The following is a 20,061-nucleotide window of genomic DNA, read 5'->3' on the forward strand; positions in this document are numbered from 1 at the left end:
GGGATTTGTAATCCGGGTCAACTTGATGGCGCAGATGGTCATAGAGGGCTTTTGATCTATTACATTAAAGATATTTCAATACTACCTATAAGACTAGCTAGCCTTCTAGCCTACTATACTCCGTACTATATAAACTAGAGATTAGGGCTTGGCCCTAGCCAAGCCTTAGTACCTAATATGTACCCCTGAGTTTGGTTCCTGAATGAAGGCATATTCTAGGTTAGAATAATCTAGTCTATCCCATAACAGGGGTTTCAAGTGCCACCTCCTGAGTGGAGACTTGCAATGAACTGATGAACTCCAGCAGAGAGAGAGAGAGAGAGACGCGGAAAAACAAACACACCAGAGGGTAAATGCCTGAAAACCTAGATTCTACAGCTCAAAGTAAAGTCACTGGCATTGAGAAGTGGGATATGTTAGGTTACCATTAACGTCCTGCCGTCAACAAGAGGTAGAGAGCTCTGATCCGGTCAATTGCTTGGAGCAAAGGACTGCGAGGAAGCGCCATTCAGCCATGCAGAAACAAAGAGACATACGCTTCATTATCACAGACCCGTCTACTACAGGGAAAGAAGCAGAAAATATCCGGTTTATTCGCTCGCATGCTGGAAGATGGGCTTGGAGACAAGTTCGGTATAATAGGAATGAAGAGAATGGTGCTGGCGCTGGCACAGCATTGGAAATTACAAGAAATTTTGATATTGAAAGTCTCTCGCATGAAGCTGAGATCCCCAGGAACAACAGTGCATGGTCTCTAGCTCCAGCCCCAGACATAGCAGACTCATCATCTGTCCCCGATGCTCTAACTCTACGGCATGGTGGGAACATGGATTCTGGGGAGCAAAATTCAACAACTTTAGTTTTTGGGTGGGTTTCTCCTACATTGCATGACATACGAAATGTTCGGGACTGAACTGGTCAACTCTCTAACTAATAATTAGACCAAGCACGGAATTGCTGGACCCCTTTCAAACATCGACTCCCTCGCCATTATCCTCGAACCAGGTCAACATATCCAACAAATATTGTAAGAGAACATGTTTTTCTTCTGGAATTTATAGAGTTGATGCTAAACAAGGCCTTCTTAGGTATCTCCTTTTTATGGCCCGGGTTGATGCCCGAACCATCAACCAGAGCCAATCATGAGGGCATTGGTCACTGGCTTTCCATTTCTGCCCATCACTCCGCACTTCACAGTGCCATGTTGTTTGGCTCTTATTCTCACCGGAGAGTGCGATGGCTAGTAACGGGTCACGGCCAATTTGGTGCCGACAATATTCGTTATATGAGAATCTGCGAAGCTGACACGATTTCAAAGATTAACAGAGCAATTCAGGATCCTTTAACAGCTGTGTCAGATGCTATAATCTTGTCGGTTTTATGCCTTGCGGCCAATTACCACGAGGATAGAGTATCACAGCTGGGTAAACTCTCTCCGTTCCAGGCTCCACTGCGGAGTCTGCAGTGGCTTGATATCTACGGACGTTTATCGACCAATGCTATCCATCAAGCAGGATTGATCCAGCTTATTCAACTGAAGGGTGGCCTGGAAAAGATAGAGCTCCCCGCCCTAGCGGCCGTTATTTCATTGTAAATATTCACCCCAGTATTTTGTGGGATGGTTTTATGGTCAATTCTAATCAGATGCCCGTGACCATAGTTTCGGCATAATCAATGCGAGCAAGACATTATCCCGGCCTTACTTCCCTTTTTCTTCACTTCAGGACGGACGTGAGCTAACACTGCACCATGTGCTCTATACTCCAATACCAACTTGGAGCTATCAGCAGGGTTCACTTCTGCAGATTCCCATGACAAATGAGATGCTCGATGTCTTTCATGGCTTGCGAAAATATGTCTCGCTAGTCCAGGCCTTTCAGGATGGGGTCCAACCAGGCGTGGATCGCGGCACACTTTGTGACTTCCGCAACCTTTTACAATGGCACATCATGTCTCTTCTCCCTGCAAGCCAGCTTGGACACGTTATCATTCCATTCTACCCGATGTATGAATCGTGCCGCCTCGCCCTGATAATATTTGGAGTCGGAATCACATTTCCTCTGCCGCCGGAGACAGCACCTTTGGAAAAGCTCTCGAAGATGCTACAGATCGAGCTAGAGTCATGCGATTACAGTTCCCTATCAGGTACTCCAGGCGCCACAGAGATTCGCTGCTGGTGCCTTGTCCTAGGCGGCATTGCCTCTACAGAGACGAACTCAAGAAAATGGTTTGTGCAGCAGCTGAGAAGGATTGCTACAGCTCAAGGACTATCAACCTGGGATGAGGTCAAGGTGGTATTAGAATCGACAGTATGGGTTGAAAGAGCGTGTGACATGGCGGGAAGCTTTCTGTGGGATGAGGTTATGATTTTACCGAACAGCGAAGACTCAGCATGACTTGAGAACTATGCCATTCCGGATTGATGGTAGTAATAATTTTTGGGATATTGGGATTTATAAGACACGTGTGTGTATTATATATCCGCGAGAAGGGGTTCGCAATGTATTACTCAAGACTTTGGAAACGGAGATGCTCTGATTCTTGTAATGAAGTGCCAAAGAACAAGCAACATGGGCAGTGGCTTGTGAAGCTTATATACATATAAAGATGCCTTGGCTGGAAACTTTTAAAATAGCAACAGAACACTACCTAGGTAACTATACTCAGCCTACTGGCCAATTATAATGATTTATTGGATTAACCAATCAACCATATAGTTACCTAGTGCTTGGTATTACCTATTCTGCGGATATGTGGAGAATCTGACACTTTAATCTCATCTACTAGATCGAGAAGGGTATCTGTACTCCGTACTCCGTAGTTTTTTACTCAGTAGGGGTCCCGGGCTTAGAGTCAGGGGCTCTGCAAGTTCAACCACTAAACGGCTTGATTTCTTCAGCCACATTTACCGTTTTTTGGTCTAGTCCGGTGCCCACTGCAGATACCGCCTATACTCCGTGTATATAACCCCTCATCTCACTCCACTTTTGTATTGTTTTGTTCATATATTCTTAATGCCAGAGACTTACATGTCAATATACCGCCAGCCCTATGCCTGCATTCCCTGTGCTTCTAAGAAGCGAAAATGTGACCGGCTTTTCCCATCCTGTACAAGATGTACCAGGTATACCTCACCTCACGCCTTCTCTTTCCATCCGATAGTATTGAGCTGACAAATGCGTACTCAGTGTGGACCAGCAGTGTTTGTATTTTAAACATTTAAGCTCTCGCTCTTCTGGTCCACAGAATTTGAAATATGAAAAACAGTGAGTTCCCAAAGATCGGAAGAAGACATGTCGCGACATCGGAACTCGAGCACTCGAACTCTCAGTATTCTATACTTATCATTAAGCGGACCCTAATTCATTTGTTATTCAAGGAATCCGGACGCTCTGCATAGCGCAGGGCTATCTCTACAGTCAGGGGTATCTCCCATAGCCTGTATCAGATGCCAGAAAGCAAAACGACGGTGTACCAAACAACTGCCAACATGCTTACGGTGTGAAAGGTAAGAAATCATCCTTCCATGCTCTAAAAGCCTTGTTAAGTAATATAGACAACAGCTTTCGTGTGAATATTCGAAGTTCGAGTTAATTCTCCCTGGCCCTAATTCGGCCACATCGCAACCCCAGGGTCTTCCACATTATTTAGCACCAAGTGGCTACCATCCCATTCGCCAAAATCTAGGTTGCTTTTGCGCCAATGGGTGAGTCAAATGCATCTTTGAATGAATTTATTATTGTACTTGTTTTCGCGCGCATTATTCTAATCCCCACGTTTAGCAATTGCGAGGGGAAATCCTGTGGCAGACGTTTTGTCTTACAGCATAGGGATGTCTCTCTACGGACCCTGTACGGACTCCAGTTCGAAGTCGATTATCCTATCCAGAGAAAAGAGCACTTCGCCAGCATGCTTGGGCATTGTAAGTACTCCCGTGACATTTAACCAAGCCAAGTCTCGTATAAAAATGTACCTGCCTCTCATGTTCGATGGAATTTTAGTTTCCTCACTTCTACCAAAGGACTTTGCGCTACCGAATAGTCTAACACGACATGTTTTGACGACATGGATGCGTCGCTCCATAAGTGACCCGTGTCTATTCCATGCTACCCTTTTCTGCGCGTCAGCAGACTTGGATGCACATCAAAATACCCCCCATAGCCCCCGGACAACTTTCCACCATATGCAAGCAGCAAAAGTATTGCGGGAACGCATCGCGCAGCCCGGATTTCGCCTCACCTATGAAACTGCCGGAGCAGCAATGGCTCTCAGTTACTTTAATGTAACAAAAAATCCGCCAGTTTGAGTGACGCACAGTGCTGACCACCTTATTGCAGTTAGCTTCCAACAACATAGAAAGTGCCTTTGTACACCTCAATGGCCTCATACAACTCCTGGAATTAAAACAAGATGAGGACACGGATTTTGAAAGCCTGATTGGTCTTGCTAACCTGTATGTTTCTGACATTTTTTCTCGGTCTTCAGATAATATAAAAGCTAAAGTGGTTACCACAGGACAATCATTACCTGCTCCTCGGTTCTGAACAAGGAATTTCCAGTTTTTTCACCCTCATCACGACTACTGGCAGCTCCACAACCATTCAGCTTGTTGGAAAGAGTACTGGCAAGAGCCAATACCGGTGGCATTTCAGTCAAGAAAACAAACCACAAAAATGGCCTTCTTAATGACTCGTCCCTCCTCAGGATAAAAGAGATCTTGAAATTCCTCATACAAACAACAACAGGTCCACACCTAACACCAGAAATTTTAGTCCAAGCACAACTCGCCAATTCACAATTGGGAAAAAGAGAAGAATCTTTAGTCACGGATCCAAAGATAGGTTCAACTTCTACACAGAACATAAATAAATGCTGCGAACTCACTGCGGAGATATTCTGGAACATTGTTCTCTATGCACCGGGAAGCGACGCAAACGCAAGACTTGAGCCGCCAAAGCTACATGTCCTAACGGCTATGTTAGCCAAAATCAGCCCAATACATTCAGGTTGGCTCGAATATGCCCCGGAAGCATACGCTTGGGTGTGGTTCACAGCTACAGCAGCATTTTCAGATTCCCATGATCAAAGAACCTTCATGAGGACCGCGGTGCCTTTTCTTACGGGGATAGACTCCGCTGAGCTCTGCCTTGTGAGAGAAAGCTGGAGGTATCTTAGATGGCTGAAGGAGATACGTGCACTTTATGATTTTGGCTCTCCTGGCGAAAGAATGCTCTATTCGTGACAAGATTTTTATTAAGAGTGCCCGTGTACCTCCTATACATATGAATCATAATATATGATGTCGATTGGGCAATTAATTATCTTCCGGCAAAGCTTCGTCCATTGCCAATGTAATTCTCCGAAGGAACCTGCGGATACGCCTTCAAATTCGGATTGGAGTGGTCGCTTCCTCCAAGGGTACAGCCTATTTTCTAAGCTCCAGATGATCCTAATAAGCTTGTTTGGGAATGTAATTTGGAATAGAAGTTGTAGGCTTAGTAGACATCTAGGTACACTGTTTCGATGATATTGTCAACCGTCATCCGCTTAGTTGGATCGGGCTGTAAAACAGCATACAGAAACACAACATCGTATTCCGGAATTCCTTGTGCTACCAACCGGTCGGTCCAATGTTCCTCGTCAGAATCCAGGCCTTCCGTTGCGCCGTGAATCATCCATACTAGAATATAGTGGTGTAATAGGTACAGGTCGAATAAAGTTGTTGGGATGCTGGAACCTTCTGGAAGCCTATTCCATTCACCATACAAACGCTGCTTAGGAGTCATACCAAATTGAAATACCCTGTACTCCATACAGATCACTACCTACCTCCTAACTTGTCTATACGGAGTACGCAATCAATATATTGACATATATAATTCTCAAAATTAGCACAGTCCATTCTTCTAGTATATAAATCCTATAAACAATTTTTGCCAAAGCGTGGATCCTCAGCCTTGACACAACCGTTTGGCTGCTATTTTTGCTGGCGTTTGGGAGATAGGCTGAAAGGCGTAGGAATACTTAGGTACTATGTATAGAACCGTTTGTCTGTTTAGCCTAGATGAGGGGTTATGGAAGAGACATCGACAAAATTAGAGATAATCCAGGTGTAGAGGTACTTTCAAATCACTGACAATGATCTGTTTGTCATCTACTCAGGGACCTAAGCTAAGGATTTCTTGCCCCGCGAGCGCTGTCGTCACTTGGAATCTTCTTCTATCCTCACTCATCCTCTACTATCAACACTATCATTTCATCTCTCTTCATTCTTTCATCTCAATCCCTCACCAAATCCATATATCTCCTTTCTATTTTATTCGTCTCCAAGTTTTACTTGTATTCTGCCGAGCCTCACAACTGAATCGAAGCCATCCATGCTGCGACCCCTTTATTCTCTCTCAGGAAACGCAGCCTTGTCTTCCTCCTAGAGCCAAATTTACATCGTCTTCTATCAGATACGCATTCTCCATCTACAAACACAGATCGCCAAACTGGAGGTCTTCATCCACAATCTGCCAATCGACCTCAGCGAGGATGGGTTGAAAGAGCAGTTAGCGCCTTTCATGAGGCGTCTCGCCATTTTCGACTATACTTGCGACAAGCCAAGGAAGAAACGCTATGGTTTCATCACCTTTCTCACCCGGGACGATGGGGAGAACTTCCTAGCCTCTCACAAGGAATGGAAACCGAACAATGGTCTTGGGAAGCCAAATGCGAACCTCCAATTACTTGGAGCCGACGTTTATTGCAAATATAGTAACCGCAAGCCACAAGAATTTGTTCTCAAAGCCCTTGCTCATGCAGTCGAGCAGCGGAGGAACCCTTCCCTAATCATCGAAGAAGAGGGAAACTCGATCAGCTTCCCCCTGTTACGTTATAGCTGCGGATATTCTACCTTCTTGAATGCTAGATTTACCTATATTCCCGAAGTTCAGTGGGGGGATAGCGGAACAATCACTTTCAAAAACCGCAACATTATCGTGAAATTAAATAACATGCGTCTCATCAGGATTCCCCTTTCCACGGTCGTCGAGTTGGTGTGGAACTCTAGAGGATCTTTTGTTCTCACTCTCTCTACAGTTCCTTTCTTCTTCCAAAGTACTCTTGGAGCCACTCGCTCCCGCCTCTGCTCACTTGGAGGAAAGCATCCGGAATGCGTTGGTCAATGTCTAGTTTATCAATTCTGTGTCTCTGATACAGACTTTTTCAAGAAAATGCAAAACCTCAAGGAGTACAGTATCACCCTTACTTTTTACGACTTTGAAACAACATATCAGAGACCCCTTCATACTCAAATGATTGATCTCAAAGACGTGCTAGGTACATATACCAAAGAAGGAACGCTTCCCTTTGGAATCTTGTTTCAATTACAAGCCCTGGCTTTCAATGCGTTTCTCCCTGCGGATACGATTATTGATCTAACGAAGGAACTGGCAGCTATCTTCAAAGCTAGAAAAACTGCGGGAATAAGGCCTATCTCGATGCAGTCTGTGGGGAAACTGTTTAATCTTATTGATTGGCCAGACCCATTTGGGGAGCCTAGAGATTTCACTACAGCAGGGCTGCTTCAAATGATCTCAGAAACTTCCACCGAATTCCACGCTGGAATAATTCAATCAGAGATTCTCTTTCGCCCAAGCCAAAACCTAGCTCAAATATACAGAGCGACGGTCACACCTTCAAGGATAACTCTACACGGTCCCGAGCTGGAAGCAAAAAATCGTATCCTGCGAAGATTCCCAAATCACCATGAATATTTTCTTCGCGTGCAGTTCTGCGACGAGAACGGACAAGATATCCATTTCACTCCACAAGTAAGCAATGAGGATATATTCTCTAGGTTTAAGAACACCTTGAAGAATGGGATCCAGATTGCTGGGCGGACTTACACATTCCTTGGCTTTTCACACTCATCTCTCAGGTCTCATTCGGTGTGGGTAAGCAATATTATTTCAATGATTATAGTTCAGGATTCTGCTTACTGGCTGACTGCCTTTGCTTCTATCAGTTTTGTGCGCCGTTCGTGGACGACAACGGAAACCTTCAAACCTATTTCTCAATCATCAAAGCCCTCGGCGATTTTTCCAGCATTACATCTCCAGCAAGGTGCGCAGCAAGAATTGGGCAAGCGTTCTCCGAAACCCCTTTTGCCATAAATTTGAAAGAAAATTTTATTTCGGTCGACAAAATTCACGACGTGACCTCTACCGACGGCTCTCGAGTTTTCAGTGATGGAGTTGGAACAATATCTCTAGGTGCTGTTGAAGCCATCCGGGACATGCTACCGTTAAAAAAGGGCATTCCCACTTGTTTTCAGATCCGCTTGGGTGGCGCGAAAGGAATGCTAAGTCTTAACACCAGCCTCAACGGCTCGCGTATCCATCTTCGACCCTCCATGATCAAGTTTGATAGCAAAGACATGGGGGATCTGGAAATTTGTGATATGGCATCGAAGCCAATTCCCCTGGTACTAAATCGGCAGGTCATTAAAATCTTAGAGGATATGGGAGTCCCTGAAGCTTGGTTCTACAAGTTGCAAAAGATCCGGGTAGACCAACTAAGAAACGCGACTGCTACCACCAAGAACACTGCGAAATTCCTCAAGAGGCAAGATGTTGGAGGGCCCATACGCCTACACAAACTCTTCCTTGAGTTTTCCCGACTGGGTCTCGAATATAAACGAGTGCCGTTCATTCGCTCAATCGTTGAAGCTGTGATCCTCCGGGAGCTACGTTTGCTAAAACACAAGGCTAGAATACCCGTAGAAAAGGGGATTACATTATTCGGGATTATGGACGAGACAGGCTTCCTGAAAGAGAATCAAGTCTACGTTACCTTTGATACGATGGGAGATCGGTTCTTACCCCCTCCTGGTAATTGTCGCCTTCTTGTTACTCGGTGTCCCTCTTTATACGATGGAGATATTCAATACGTCTCCAATCAATTGCCTCCAAAGGACCATCCTTTGACTGCTCACAGAAACTGCATTGTCTTCAGTCAGAGGGGGCAACGCGATCTTCCAAGCAAGCTCAGCGGAGGCGATCTCGATGGAGATTTGTACAACATTATTTGGGACCCCGAGGCCGCTCCAACGCAGGTCTTCGCCCCCGCAGACTATCCCCGTATAGATCCACTTGATATTGGACGCCTTGTGAAGAAAGAGGACATGGGTGATTTCTTTGTGGATTTCATGCAGTCGGATCTTCTTGGTGTTATTGCAACGAAACATATGATTCTAGCGGACCAGATGGAATTGGGAACATCCCATTCTGACTGCAAGAAACTTGCACAATTGCATTCGACCGCTGTTGACTTTTCCAAAACAGGAGTTCCGGTTAAGCTAAATGAAATGCCTATTATGAATCGCTGTCGACCAGATTTGTGAGTACACCTGAGTCTGTACAAACTATCCCAAATACTGGATGTGCATTTACTAACACACTTAATCGATAGTTTTGCGCCAGGACCGCAAGCATATATCCATAACAAATCCGATGTCAAAATGGAACCTTACCTGGTCCAACCAAATCCAAACGAGGATGAGGACTCCGGGCCAGTCCACAAATACTACAGATCAGAAAAAATTCTTGGAAAGCTCTACAGGTCGATAGATGAGCATAAGATCTGGAAAGAAGACATTCGGCTCATCGGAGAATCAATCTCTGATGCACCCTGGGTGACATTGATTCAATCCCTAACAGCCCGATGTCGTGCAGTGGGAGCGCCAACCAACTGGAAAGCGCACCGCACAACAGCAGAGCAAATCCGCGCAGTGTACCCCCCCCCCCTTTCTCGTTTTATCTTCTCTTTCCCACCGACATAACCCAAAGCTAATCTTCAATCAAACAAACAGCTACGAAGACGCAATCTCAGCCACAATGAACAACTTCTCCGAACATCCCACCAACCCGATCTCCGAACTCGAAGTCTTCATCGGGCATATCCTCAACAAAACAGGCGTCCAAACACGCCGCCAACGTGAACGATCCATAAAGCTCAAAGACGAATTCGACCGCATCGTCACCTGGATCCTTGAACAAATGCGTCCACGCCCGCGCGGCCCATTAACGGGATACGCAACAGAATTTGACTCCCTCGAGCGCTGTCTTGCATGCACTTATATCATTGAAGACACTGCCAAGTCAAGAACGAAACGCAGTAGGAGAAAATGGTACGAGCTGGAAAGTTTCCGCGTTGTCGCGGTTTATGCACTATTACTAGAGCTGGAATTTCATGAGAAGAAAGCGCAGGAGCAAGAGCAGGAATTTAGGAAGTATGTCTTTGCTGCGACGGGAGACTTGGACGAGGTATCTCGTGCGGAGGTTGACAAGACCATGAAGGAGAAGTACGGCATTGATCACACGTTGTGGAAATGTGGGATTGATTTCGCTTCGCTGGGGATTGACGATTATTAAGATCAAGGACCTCCTAGGAGATTAACTAGTGTGTGATTCTGGATTGGATTTGGGAAGCTCTTCCAAGCGCTAGGTGTGGGATGAGATTCTCGGGTCCAAACTGTTCAGTACAGAGTTTAGACTCTTTCAAATCTATAATTAATAATAAAGTAGTTCAAAAGCAACCCGCAAATTGACGACTCCATCAAATCCTGTTATCTAACGACTGTAATGCAACCCCAGCGGCCTAACAGACAAAATTCACAAAACCCCATCCCCATGAACCCTCTCAACAAGAAAGCCATCCGATTATTCTAAACCCCTCTGAAACCATATATATATATATAAAATATATAATTACAGAAGAAGAAGGGAAGAGGGGAAAAAAAAAAAAAAAGGGATAGAAAAGTCACCTGACAGCCCAAGCCCTCTTTTGCCGCCCAATTCCAATCAATGCCCCCCGGAATAGAATCCCTTGAACCAAGTAGTTACTACTACTCCGTATCTGCACTTGAGCTGGATATTTTACTCGGGAGAGTACTCCTACTCCTATGAATAATAAGGGAAGGGGACGCAAGCCAGTGTTTTCTTTTCTGTTTATTTTATTTTTTTTTGGGGGGCGTGGTGTTGGGGGGGGGGGGGGGGGGGGGGACTGCACGCTGCGATGCTCATGAGAAGCATAGAGTCTGGGAGGAGGTTAGATATTAGGTTTTGTGGCTATAAGAAGGTGGTGAGTTCAAATTAACTGAGATCTATTTTTTTTTTATTATTATTATTGATTCTGAATGTATGCACAGTGAGTGAGTGAGTGAGTGCATTTAGAACTGGAAAGGGTGATGTCGGAATGTTTGAAGTAAGGATGCATTTAGCATCAAATCTATCAATCAATCTATATCATCGAGCTACACTGTAAGAGTATTTGTAGGTAGTATGGTCTGGTCAATAATCAATAAACTCTCATGATAATAGTATATATATTAAGTCGTAAATATTATAAATCGACGGGCGTACTTTCTCGGAGAGGAATTCAAGTAACAATTGGGGGGGAATATAGAAATGGGGAATCATAAATAAGAGACAGATCATTCCAAAGGCATATCATCTCAAACCTCCATCCAGGGAGGTCATGTGGGGATTCGGAATCCTGAATTAAGCATCCTCGGGTCTAGAAATAGGCTCCTCTTCCGGCGAGTTGGCCAAGGCACTCTCAAGCGCACTAGTGAGATCGATGTGGAAGAATGGCCGATTGACGCCCTGCACCACGGCCATTGCTCGGCGTTTCTGGTACGCCTTGCTACGTTTGAGATCCCGCTGCAGCTTGTCATCATCATTGATGCTGCTATCAGAAGATTCTTCGATCCCATGCGTCTCGCGCTCAACGGTGTGCGAGTCACGTTTAAGACCACTCTCAATATCTGCAGGGTGAATGTGGGCTTGCTCGTTGTTTACGATTTCTGCGAGAGCGGCAGCGGAAGCACGACCTTCGATTTCGGCCACGCTGAAGATAGGCCTCCAACGATGGAAGCCGTCCTCGGAGGTGGGGGTAGGATAACCGAAACCCGCAGCAGAAAGAGCGCGCTTAGTCCAACGGTTATTAATGTGGGCAAAATGCCACTGCACCGTCCTGGGGGAAGCGTATAGGTCGAGCTGGTTGCGGATATCGATCAGGTTCTGAATAGAGGTCACATCCACATTGTTAACGGATGAGAAGTCAAGAATGACGGCTTTGAGAATAGGGAGGTCCGATTTGTCTTCCTCGTTATGACCTTTGCGAGGCCCTGGATTGTTCCATGGGCGATCACCTGGGTGGCTATAGAGGAAGGGGTTTGTTCGGCGAGTTTTCTGGAAGATTGTAGCAACAAGGGAGTCGGTATAGTGGTTGGCGTTAGGATAATTGAATCCTTCTGAAAAGCGGTAGATAAAAATACCAGGGAAAGGTTGTTCGACTTCGACATCAGGATTCGATCCATCAGCGTGGTTGACAGGGAGGAAAATGGTCCGCTGGAAGGTATTCGAGTTGCTAGCATCGCCATTGCCAGTCTTTCCGTCCTCCAGAAGGTGATCTCCAAGGACCGAGTGAATAGTCACACGACCCAGGAATTGACCACGGGCTTTTGCCACACGGAACAAAAGCACCGCGACTGAGACACAGACGGTACAGTAGACTCCAATTTCGATGGAGGTGAAAATAGTCACAAAGACACCAATGAAGAAAATGATCGCATCCAAGGGAGACACGCGCCAAAATTGGTACACAACATTAGGAGGAGTAATCAAATCTCCAACTGCGTGAATAATCACACCGGCCAGCGAGGCTTTCGGGATGTACCAGAAGAGAGCAGGGAGGGCGTAAATAGCAAGAAGAACCACGAGAGCGGTGATGACACCAGCCAAAGGAGTTCGAACACCAGCCTTCGACTTGATGGCAGTGCGGGAAAAGGATCCAGTAGCAGGGTAGGCACCTAGGAACGGTCCGAGCAGATTTGCCACACCAATCGCAACTAGTTCCTGAGACGGATCGATGGTATAGTTGTTAACGCGTCCAAAGGACTTGGAGATGGCAATGTGTTCGATAAGGAGAACAATAACGGCAGCTGGCAATTGGCTAACGAAGGTCTTAATGATCCTAGCATTAAGGACAGGAACAGCAGCATGTTGAAAGCCTAGCATACCAATTTTAGCACAAAGGGTTTAATTAAAAAAGAAAACCAAGGTAATTCCAGGTCTTACCTCTTGGAACGTGGCCCAACACACTAAATCTCGGATTATCTCTGCGATGCAAGTTCACGGCCGCACTAATCATGGTATAGAACAATATAACAAACACCGTTCGCAGAGTTGACACAAAGAACCAAAGCTTAGCACGCTGAGGATATTTTCTGGCAGCGTAGTTGCAAGCCGAGCGAATGATATACAACATTGCACAAGCGCTCACACCCATGGCAGCGTCAATAGTAGCAGAGGGCAGGTGCTTAAGCGTGTTGATGATGATCATATATGTCGCTCCCCGAGTGTCGAAATGGGCTGTCTCGCCAAGCATAGTCGAGACCTGTCCAGAAATGATATTGAGAGCAGATCCAGTCATGAATGCAGTGATGGCGGGCAAGGGAATAAAATCCACAATGAAACCGAGTCGAATCAGGCCTAGGAAACAGACAATTCCACCACAGATGATTGCCATAGCAGACGCAATGATATGAGCAGGGACGTCTGGGATCTGCTTCTGCGCCTCAATAACCACAGTCCCGACAACGGTGGACATGACAGCAACAGGCTAATAATGAACCACAATGTTTAGTCAAGAATGGCAAAGCTAAAGATGATGCTGCAGGAACTTACACCAATCGTAATATCCTTTGACGTAGCGAAGAACCAGTAAAGCAGGACGCCCATAAACGACGAATACAGACCATACTCGACGGGCAACTCTGCGAGTTTTGCGTATGCCATTCCCTGAGGAACAACGACAGCGCCCACAGTAACCCCTAGAGTACCGGTGAGCATTATTTCATGATCTTCTTGGGTACGTCTTTCCTACCAGCGATCAAATCTCCAGAAAACCATTGCATGTTGTATCGTGTAATCCAGGAGAGAAATGGAAACAGTCTGTAAAAGTACATGGCAATATCACGTTTCGATGGCAGAGTTTCAGACAGCCATTCTGCAGTTGTAGGCTCCGGTTCAATATAGGAGTATGTGTCGAAGGTGCCAACAGAAAAGGTCGACTCGCCACGGGTGACGGGATCTGCTTGAGGTTTTGGGGGGAGTTTGATACCCAGGCCCTTGGCCAGGCCATGGCCAATCTTCGTCTTGAGATCCGCAGACATGGTGGTTTTTTTTTCTTGTTGTTGTTGCGGGAGGATTCCAAGGGATAGTACCCTAGAAAAGCAAGAAGGGGGAAGGGGGAGGGCGTATTATATGTATGGGGGAGACGGTGAAAAGAACCCCAAGTGACTGGGCTGGACCTCTGGGGTCTGTGGGTAGAACAGCACGGTAAGCAAAATGCAAGGAGGAAAATAAAGAGCTCCAATCAGACAAGGTAGTAATATAATGTAGTCAAGTGAGCTCCGGGCTGGAATTAGGCCAACTGAGCTTCCATCTCTGAAGGATGAATAAGGGCTTGGAAGATCGCCAGATTGCGTAGGTTTTAAATGAACCAAGAGCGGCCAAGAGCAATGTCGTGATCTGGAACTCTGAATGCGAAATCCCAAATCCCCCGTCCTTTCAAGGCAACGTCGCTCAGAAATTAAATGAAGCCACCAGTCAAGGAACTAAGGCGAAGGAAAGAGGTGAAGACACAAATAACCCTGCACGGGAAGGGGGAGGGACGGAATACAGTTTGTGGCGCACAAAGGGAGGACAAGAGTATGGCGTATCCAGAGGCCCGGGTAAAAACTGTCCTATAGAGAGAGCAATGGAATCAAAGGAGAGAAGAGGAGGACTTGGAAAGGGAAAAAAAAAAAAAAAAAAAATAGAAAGAAGTGATTTCAAAGCCTCCGAGGAAAGTTTTATGTGTTTTAGCGTTGACAGAAGAAGTCTGGCAAGCCGGGAGTTTGTGGGGGGGGAGGAGCTGCAGCACCAGCCGATCAACAAGTATGAGGCAAAGTTAGTTGATAAAGGCAGTGTTCTTGGCAGCTGGACACGAGCTCGTTAGGACTCAGTAGATAGAAGGGGAAAACCCAAGTGAAACCTTGGGAAGAGCACAATAACGATCATTAATAGAGGAAAAGAAAAAGGGGCCACTGACAAGGATGATCGATGGGTTGAATACGCATCCATCCGCGCATGCAGATGAGAAAAGAAAAAAGAAAAATTATCAAGCAGGAAGGCGAATGGATAATCCCTGGGAATCGAATGTGATCTATGGAGTACGGGTTTAAGCTTGACGAAGGCGCTGGCGTAATAGCCTACTCCGTAGTCCGTACTCCGTATAGGGCCCCGTTTAGTGGAATTGGCGGCGTTGGTCTCGAAGCGAAGGGTTGATGTGCTCAGCGGCTGATTCCATGGAACCACAGGCGGGAATTTTGGACAGAGAGATTGTACGGAGTACCGAGTATTCATTGTAGTGATTCTGGAATGATTGCAGATGAATCATAGGGATGGGGAAATGATAAAACTATCATGAAGCTGAGGATGAACAGGATGGATGGACCGTTCAATTGGGAAGAATCACGAAGAGGGAAAAATCCCAGATACTGCCCGGTGCCACCGCCCAGGCTGAAACCAATCAGAGATTGAGGCAGGGGTGACAAAAGACCCGGGAACCAATAGGGATGACGGGAGAACACGCCATCGGACCGACAGATGATGAAAGTTGCTTCATCTCCACGTGTGGATCTCCCTGTCCGAACTTTTTTGAAGAGATTCCATTTTTTCCGAGAGGGTAAATCTATAAAATATCCAAAAGTACCCAAGTAGGACACGATCTGCAGTAAATAAAAGCCTCTTTGTTGATGAGTCTTGGCAGCTGCAAGCCCTAAATAAACTCCCGGGGTTTTGTCTGCACAGGCATCACGATGATCATGTGGCCTTCTCACCTGCGCCCAAAATACAAATTGTCGAGGATCTTCTAGTTACCTCGGTATTCTTTGTGTCATCCTCGATGTGAGTTCTGTTCGAGAATTGATTTGAACGAGAAGGTCAGATCCAGAGGGTCGAACCCTGTGGGGATTCCCCACCCAACATTTGAGCTACGTTTACCATCACATCATCAAGATCAAAATCGCGCCATCAATCTTATCAAGTCTGTCATTCTGTACAGAAATTCAACCCCAACCCATGTCACCCTTTGAAATGTCTCAAACAATCTCCTCGTCCCCGCCTCTTTTCATCGTGCATTGCTGAGTAACCTATGTATCATTTATCACCTCTCTAGTTTCAGTCACACGAGATTAATCCTGCATCAACTCATGAAGCCACTGACATATCAGACAGTAGCTGGCTGCATCGATTTCGTCATTTTAGTCAGGATTAAGCCATCCAGGTCCGCTAAAGGGGGTATAGTTATACTCTGACAGAGAGCGGGGTAATTCGAAGTCAAGAACACATGGCGGGAATGGTATTTGCAGCCTGTGGGAAATCTTGTCTTGATGTCATCTAACGAGATTAACAACGCAAACTTAGCCAAGCGGAAGCTTAAATAGAAGCTAGCTACCAATATCCTTACATTACCTCCGAGTCCTCTCCTTTCCCCAGGCTATAATCTGCCCCATGTTCTACCTACCGATCTAATGCACTATGATGCCAAACCCGTTAGTTACCCTTGTCATTCCAGGAGTGAGCAGTCAGTCAGCGCTGCTCTGGACGTCGTCATGCGACCAGAGTGAGCGAGTAGTTGTGATAGAAACCGAAAGCAAATCCTGGCTGGGATCAGGACGGTTGTCGCCCATAGCCCAGATGCTGGCTTTTAGAATATCGAAAATGGTTTCCAGATATTGTATTCCCACTGATTCTGAAAGAGTCTCGTCTCACCTGGAATACAATTGATCTTGGAAGGGAAGGGATGCTATCTCAACAGGGACGGGGATATAAGACACTGTCATTTATAGAGTATGCAGTATGGTAAATGCAGTATAGTTAGATGGAATGCTGCGAAGATAATCCAGAGTCTACTTGAATCCAATAGATATGGCTCTACGAATGATGGCCACTAGCCGTCTGCGACGCCCACTAGTAGACGCCATCTCCGGTCTTGCGCTAGTGGACATCTTTTCTCAAGGACGACAGGAGACCGTTTCAGGGCGTTTTATGTAGACTACAGGTATCACGATCACAATGGTGGAGTTCCATATCAAGGTTGGGACATGACACCAGTTGGGGCTACGCTACAGTATGACATTGTTCAGTATTTAATGATATAAGAAACTCAGCATCTATAATTAAGATAAATGGCATCGAATGTTTGAGTTGAGGTCTCGTCTGCATTGCATTACCAGCATATATAACTATCACATCACGTCCAGAAGTGACTCATACATTCGAGATTTTTACTCCATACAAGTCTCTACGAGAGCCTACCTCAGCAAAGATATCATAAATCAATACCCAAATCCATGCTGTAGTCTATAATGTTGATAACACCCCTGAGAACCACTATCCCGCCTGGAGTCAACCCAAGTCGTGTGCAAGAAAGAACAAAGCTGACTCGTTTAACATGGTCTCATCCATTTCGTCACGCTCCATAGCCCTAAGTCCCATCGGACGGGAGAAAGAGAAATAAAAAGAAAAAGAACATTATGTATAGGAAGCAAGGCAGGATGATGAGAATGCCGCAGATAAAAAAGAAGAAAAAAAAAGGAATCTCCAGTCATCGTCCGAATCTTCGGTGCAAACGCCATCGCATATCAAATCATCCGCGATATGGAAAAAAAAAAAAAAAAGAGAAAACAAAAGAAAACAAAACCGAGCAGTACCAGGGCCCAAACCTTCAACATGGTATCATAAGCGAAGTTTCACAAAGCCCCAGCACATCAATCATATCCAACCTCCCGACTTCGAAACCCAGTTTACTGAGAAGCACACTGCACCCGCTCGGCACCAGGGGGAACATCCTCATCATCCTCATCCATGGCTGCGCCGTGGGCACGAGCTTGTGAATGCTCGTTGGCGTCAACATCCTCAAGTTCAAAGTCTTCCACCATGGAGTCGCTGGGAGCCTGAGCCTGAGCTGTTCGGGGTGGCAGGACTTGCTCCAGCAACTCGATGTTGTTGAGTTGGTCCTTCTCTGGGAACTTGACGTCGAACTGGATGTAGAGATTACCGAAGTCGTGATGACGGTATGAAGGCATACCCTGGCCCTTGATCATTTTAATGGCACCTAAAATATATCATTAGCTCTGCTCACATCGAAAATCGGGAGGCTCCAAGTCACATACCAGGAGTGATAACCTCGCCAGGGGCAATAGTCACGCTCAACCACCGGTCGTCCAGATGCTCAATGTTAATGGAACCACCGGCAAGAGCGGTGAGAAGATCGATCTCAGCGTGGAAGAAAAGGTCATCGTCCTTGCGCTGGAAGCGGGCGTGAGGCTTCTGCTCAATCTCGAAGACAACGTCCCCGGGCATCACACCCGGCATCTGGTCACCTTCACCGCGGAACTCGATCTTGTGGCCATTCTTGACACCACGGTCGACGTGGACATGAAGCACCTTGCGTTCAATGGTAGTCTTCTTACCCTTGCAGGTCTGGCAGCGGTCACGGTCACGGATGATCTCACCCTCACCATTGCAGTCGGGGCAGACAGTCTGGAATCGCTGGATCATAGGACCCATCTGGCGCATCATGGTCTTCATACCGGAGCCACTGCAGCCAGTACAGGTCTTGACAGCACCTTCCTTACCACCGCGGCCATCGCACCCGGGACAGATGACGGACTTCTGCAGAGCCAATTTTGAGACCTTGCCACGATAAATATCTTCCAAATTGACCTTGTGAACGTGATGGATAGTGCGGGCCTTCTTGGGGCCTTGGTCCCGCATGCCACCCCCGAACATACCGCCGAAGCCACCTCCTCCGCCGCCAAAGAATTGGGCAAAGAGATCTTCGGCGCCCATTCCACCAGCCCCACCGCCGTTCTCAAGGCCCTCCTCACCAAGCTGGTCGTAGATACTACGCTTCTGGGAATCGGAGAGAATTTCGTAGGCATGGGACATCTCCTTGAACTTTTCAGCGGCCTCTGGGTTGTTGGCGTTCTTGTCTGCAGGTGGACCGATTGTTAATGGGTTGCTTAAAAACAAAAAAAAAAAAAAAAAAAAAAAAAACCAAAACCAAAACCATGCAAAATGAATCTAAAAGCTATCACATACCAGGATGGTACTTGAGGGCACCCTTCTTGTAGGCCGTCTTCAGTTGGGCGTCGCTCGCCGTCGGGGGAACCTGCCAGCCTTACAGTTAGCTTTCATTCACCGAAAAACAGGTTCAACAGGCGAGGGCATATTGGTAAAACTTACCCCGAGGACATCGTACAACTTGGTGTCCTTGACCATTGTGATCTAAATGGAGTGTATATTTGATGGATGGAATGAAGAGAGGAAGAGAAGCGCGAGGGGTAAAATGAAGGACTGCGAATAAACAGAAACTTTTGGGCAAAAGTGAAAATAGGTCCAGAGACTTGACGGTCGGAGCAAAACGAAAGGGGACAAGGGAGTCAAAGGGCGGGACCGGCAAAAGGAAGACTCGAACAAATCGGGACCTTGAAACCGGAAGAGGATATAATTATCGATGAAAAGAGGGGGAGGAAGAGGAAATAAGGAAGAGGTGAAAGGACCGTTGGTTGGAGATGATTTGAATTGGAGCGGCGGCTGAGGGATGGCAATAATGTGTAATTAAAAATGCGCTGTACGGTAAACAGATCGTATTCCGATACCAAAACCAGGCACCAACAAAGCTCTATGCCGGGGAGTCTTAAGCTCGTATTTAATACCGGAGTTACGATGGGGCGAGTTCCGAGAGATATTCTTTGCTTCTCTTTTGATGTTCAAGAAACAGCAACAGTGAAGGTAGAAAAGATGAAAATAAGATTAGAAAAAAGATAGAAATAAGCTGAGTTAATAACAGAAGAATTCTATCCTAGACATCTTTGTCTTACCCATCAGGTTGACATGGATTTTCATTGCTGTTCGTTCTCTCTGCTTCGATTCCTGCTGGATTCCATGGCCCGAGCGT

General features: G+C 46.2%; 8 protein-coding genes across 8 annotated transcripts; 3 read left to right on the top strand and 5 right to left on the bottom strand.

The window, feature by feature from the left end:
• Nucleotides 1–829: 829 nt before the first annotated feature.
• On the top strand, nt 830–2,636 carry P175DRAFT_0454989 (uncharacterized protein). The gene is made up of 4 exons (XM_040894588.1): nt 830–867; nt 942–1,027; nt 1,089–1,590; nt 1,661–2,636. Exons 3-4 carry the CDS (start codon nt 1,115–1,117, stop codon nt 2,394–2,396), a joined length of 1,212 nt encoding a protein of 403 aa, XP_040754728.1. The 5' UTR covers nt 830–867; nt 942–1,027; nt 1,089–1,114; the 3' UTR covers nt 2,397–2,636.
• Nucleotides 2,637–3,024: 388 nt separating this feature from the next.
• P175DRAFT_0522358 (Zn(II)2Cys6 transcription factor domain-containing protein) lies at nt 3,025–5,665 on the top strand. Its single transcript, XM_040899253.1, has 8 exons — nt 3,025–3,124; nt 3,189–3,266; nt 3,380–3,508; nt 3,557–3,706; nt 3,783–3,922; nt 4,002–4,282; nt 4,338–4,453; nt 4,516–5,665. Exons 1-8 carry the CDS (start codon nt 3,030–3,032, stop codon nt 5,240–5,242), a joined length of 1,716 nt encoding a protein of 571 aa, XP_040754729.1. The 5' UTR covers nt 3,025–3,029; the 3' UTR covers nt 5,243–5,665.
• P175DRAFT_0522359 (uncharacterized protein) lies at nt 5,302–5,813 on the bottom strand (the record flags this gene model as incomplete). The annotated part of the gene is made up of 1 exon (XM_040899254.1): nt 5,302–5,813. The coding sequence occupies one exon, from the start codon at nt 5,811–5,813 to the stop codon at nt 5,496–5,498; it is 318 nt and encodes a 105-aa protein (XP_040754730.1). The 3' UTR covers nt 5,302–5,495.
• A 681-nt stretch (nt 5,814–6,494) lies between these two features.
• On the top strand, nt 6,495–10,668 carry P175DRAFT_0543617 (RNA dependent RNA polymerase). Its single transcript, XM_040900375.1, has 4 exons — nt 6,495–7,940; nt 8,012–9,384; nt 9,457–9,777; nt 9,857–10,668. Exons 1-4 carry the CDS (start codon nt 6,567–6,569, stop codon nt 10,416–10,418), a joined length of 3,630 nt encoding a protein of 1,209 aa, XP_040754731.1. The 5' UTR covers nt 6,495–6,566; the 3' UTR covers nt 10,419–10,668.
• An 838-nt stretch (nt 10,669–11,506) lies between these two features.
• P175DRAFT_0168218 (SLC26/SulP family anion transporter) lies at nt 11,507–14,517 on the bottom strand. Its single transcript, XM_040892494.1, has 4 exons — nt 13,936–14,517; nt 13,737–13,882; nt 13,128–13,671; nt 11,507–13,060 (listed from the first exon to the last, which is right to left on the bottom strand). The coding sequence occupies exons 1-4, from the start codon at nt 14,222–14,224 to the stop codon at nt 11,547–11,549; spliced, it is 2,493 nt and encodes an 830-aa protein (XP_040754732.1). The 5' UTR covers nt 14,225–14,517; the 3' UTR covers nt 11,507–11,546.
• A 2,164-nt stretch (nt 14,518–16,681) lies between these two features.
• Nucleotides 16,682–17,104, bottom strand: P175DRAFT_0530449 (uncharacterized protein; the record flags this gene model as incomplete). Its single annotated transcript, XM_040899791.1, has 2 exons — nt 16,682–16,848; nt 17,035–17,104. 2 exons carry the CDS (start codon nt 17,102–17,104, stop codon nt 16,682–16,684), a joined length of 237 nt encoding a protein of 78 aa, XP_040754733.1.
• A 401-nt stretch (nt 17,105–17,505) lies between these two features.
• Nucleotides 17,506–17,818, bottom strand: P175DRAFT_0168239 (uncharacterized protein). Its single transcript, XM_040892495.1, has one exon. The coding sequence runs from the start codon at nt 17,732–17,734 to the stop codon at nt 17,546–17,548; it is 189 nt and encodes a 62-aa protein (XP_040754734.1). The 5' UTR covers nt 17,735–17,818; the 3' UTR covers nt 17,506–17,545.
• On the bottom strand, nt 17,549–19,382 carry P175DRAFT_0543621 (type I HSP40 co-chaperone YDJ1; the record flags this gene model as incomplete). Its single annotated transcript, XM_040900376.1, has 4 exons — nt 17,549–18,213; nt 18,272–19,093; nt 19,203–19,272; nt 19,347–19,382. 4 exons carry the CDS (start codon nt 19,380–19,382, stop codon nt 17,903–17,905), a joined length of 1,239 nt encoding a protein of 412 aa, XP_040754735.1. The 3' UTR covers nt 17,549–17,902.
• Between the last annotated feature and the right edge of the window lie 679 nt (nt 19,383–20,061).

The sequence above is a fragment of the Aspergillus ochraceoroseus genome (genome assembly GCF_002846915.1).
Source record: "Aspergillus ochraceoroseus IBT 24754 chromosome Unknown P175scaffold_2, whole genome shotgun sequence".
In the NCBI taxonomy this organism is placed as follows: Eukaryota; Fungi; Ascomycota; class Eurotiomycetes; order Eurotiales; family Aspergillaceae; genus Aspergillus; species Aspergillus ochraceoroseus.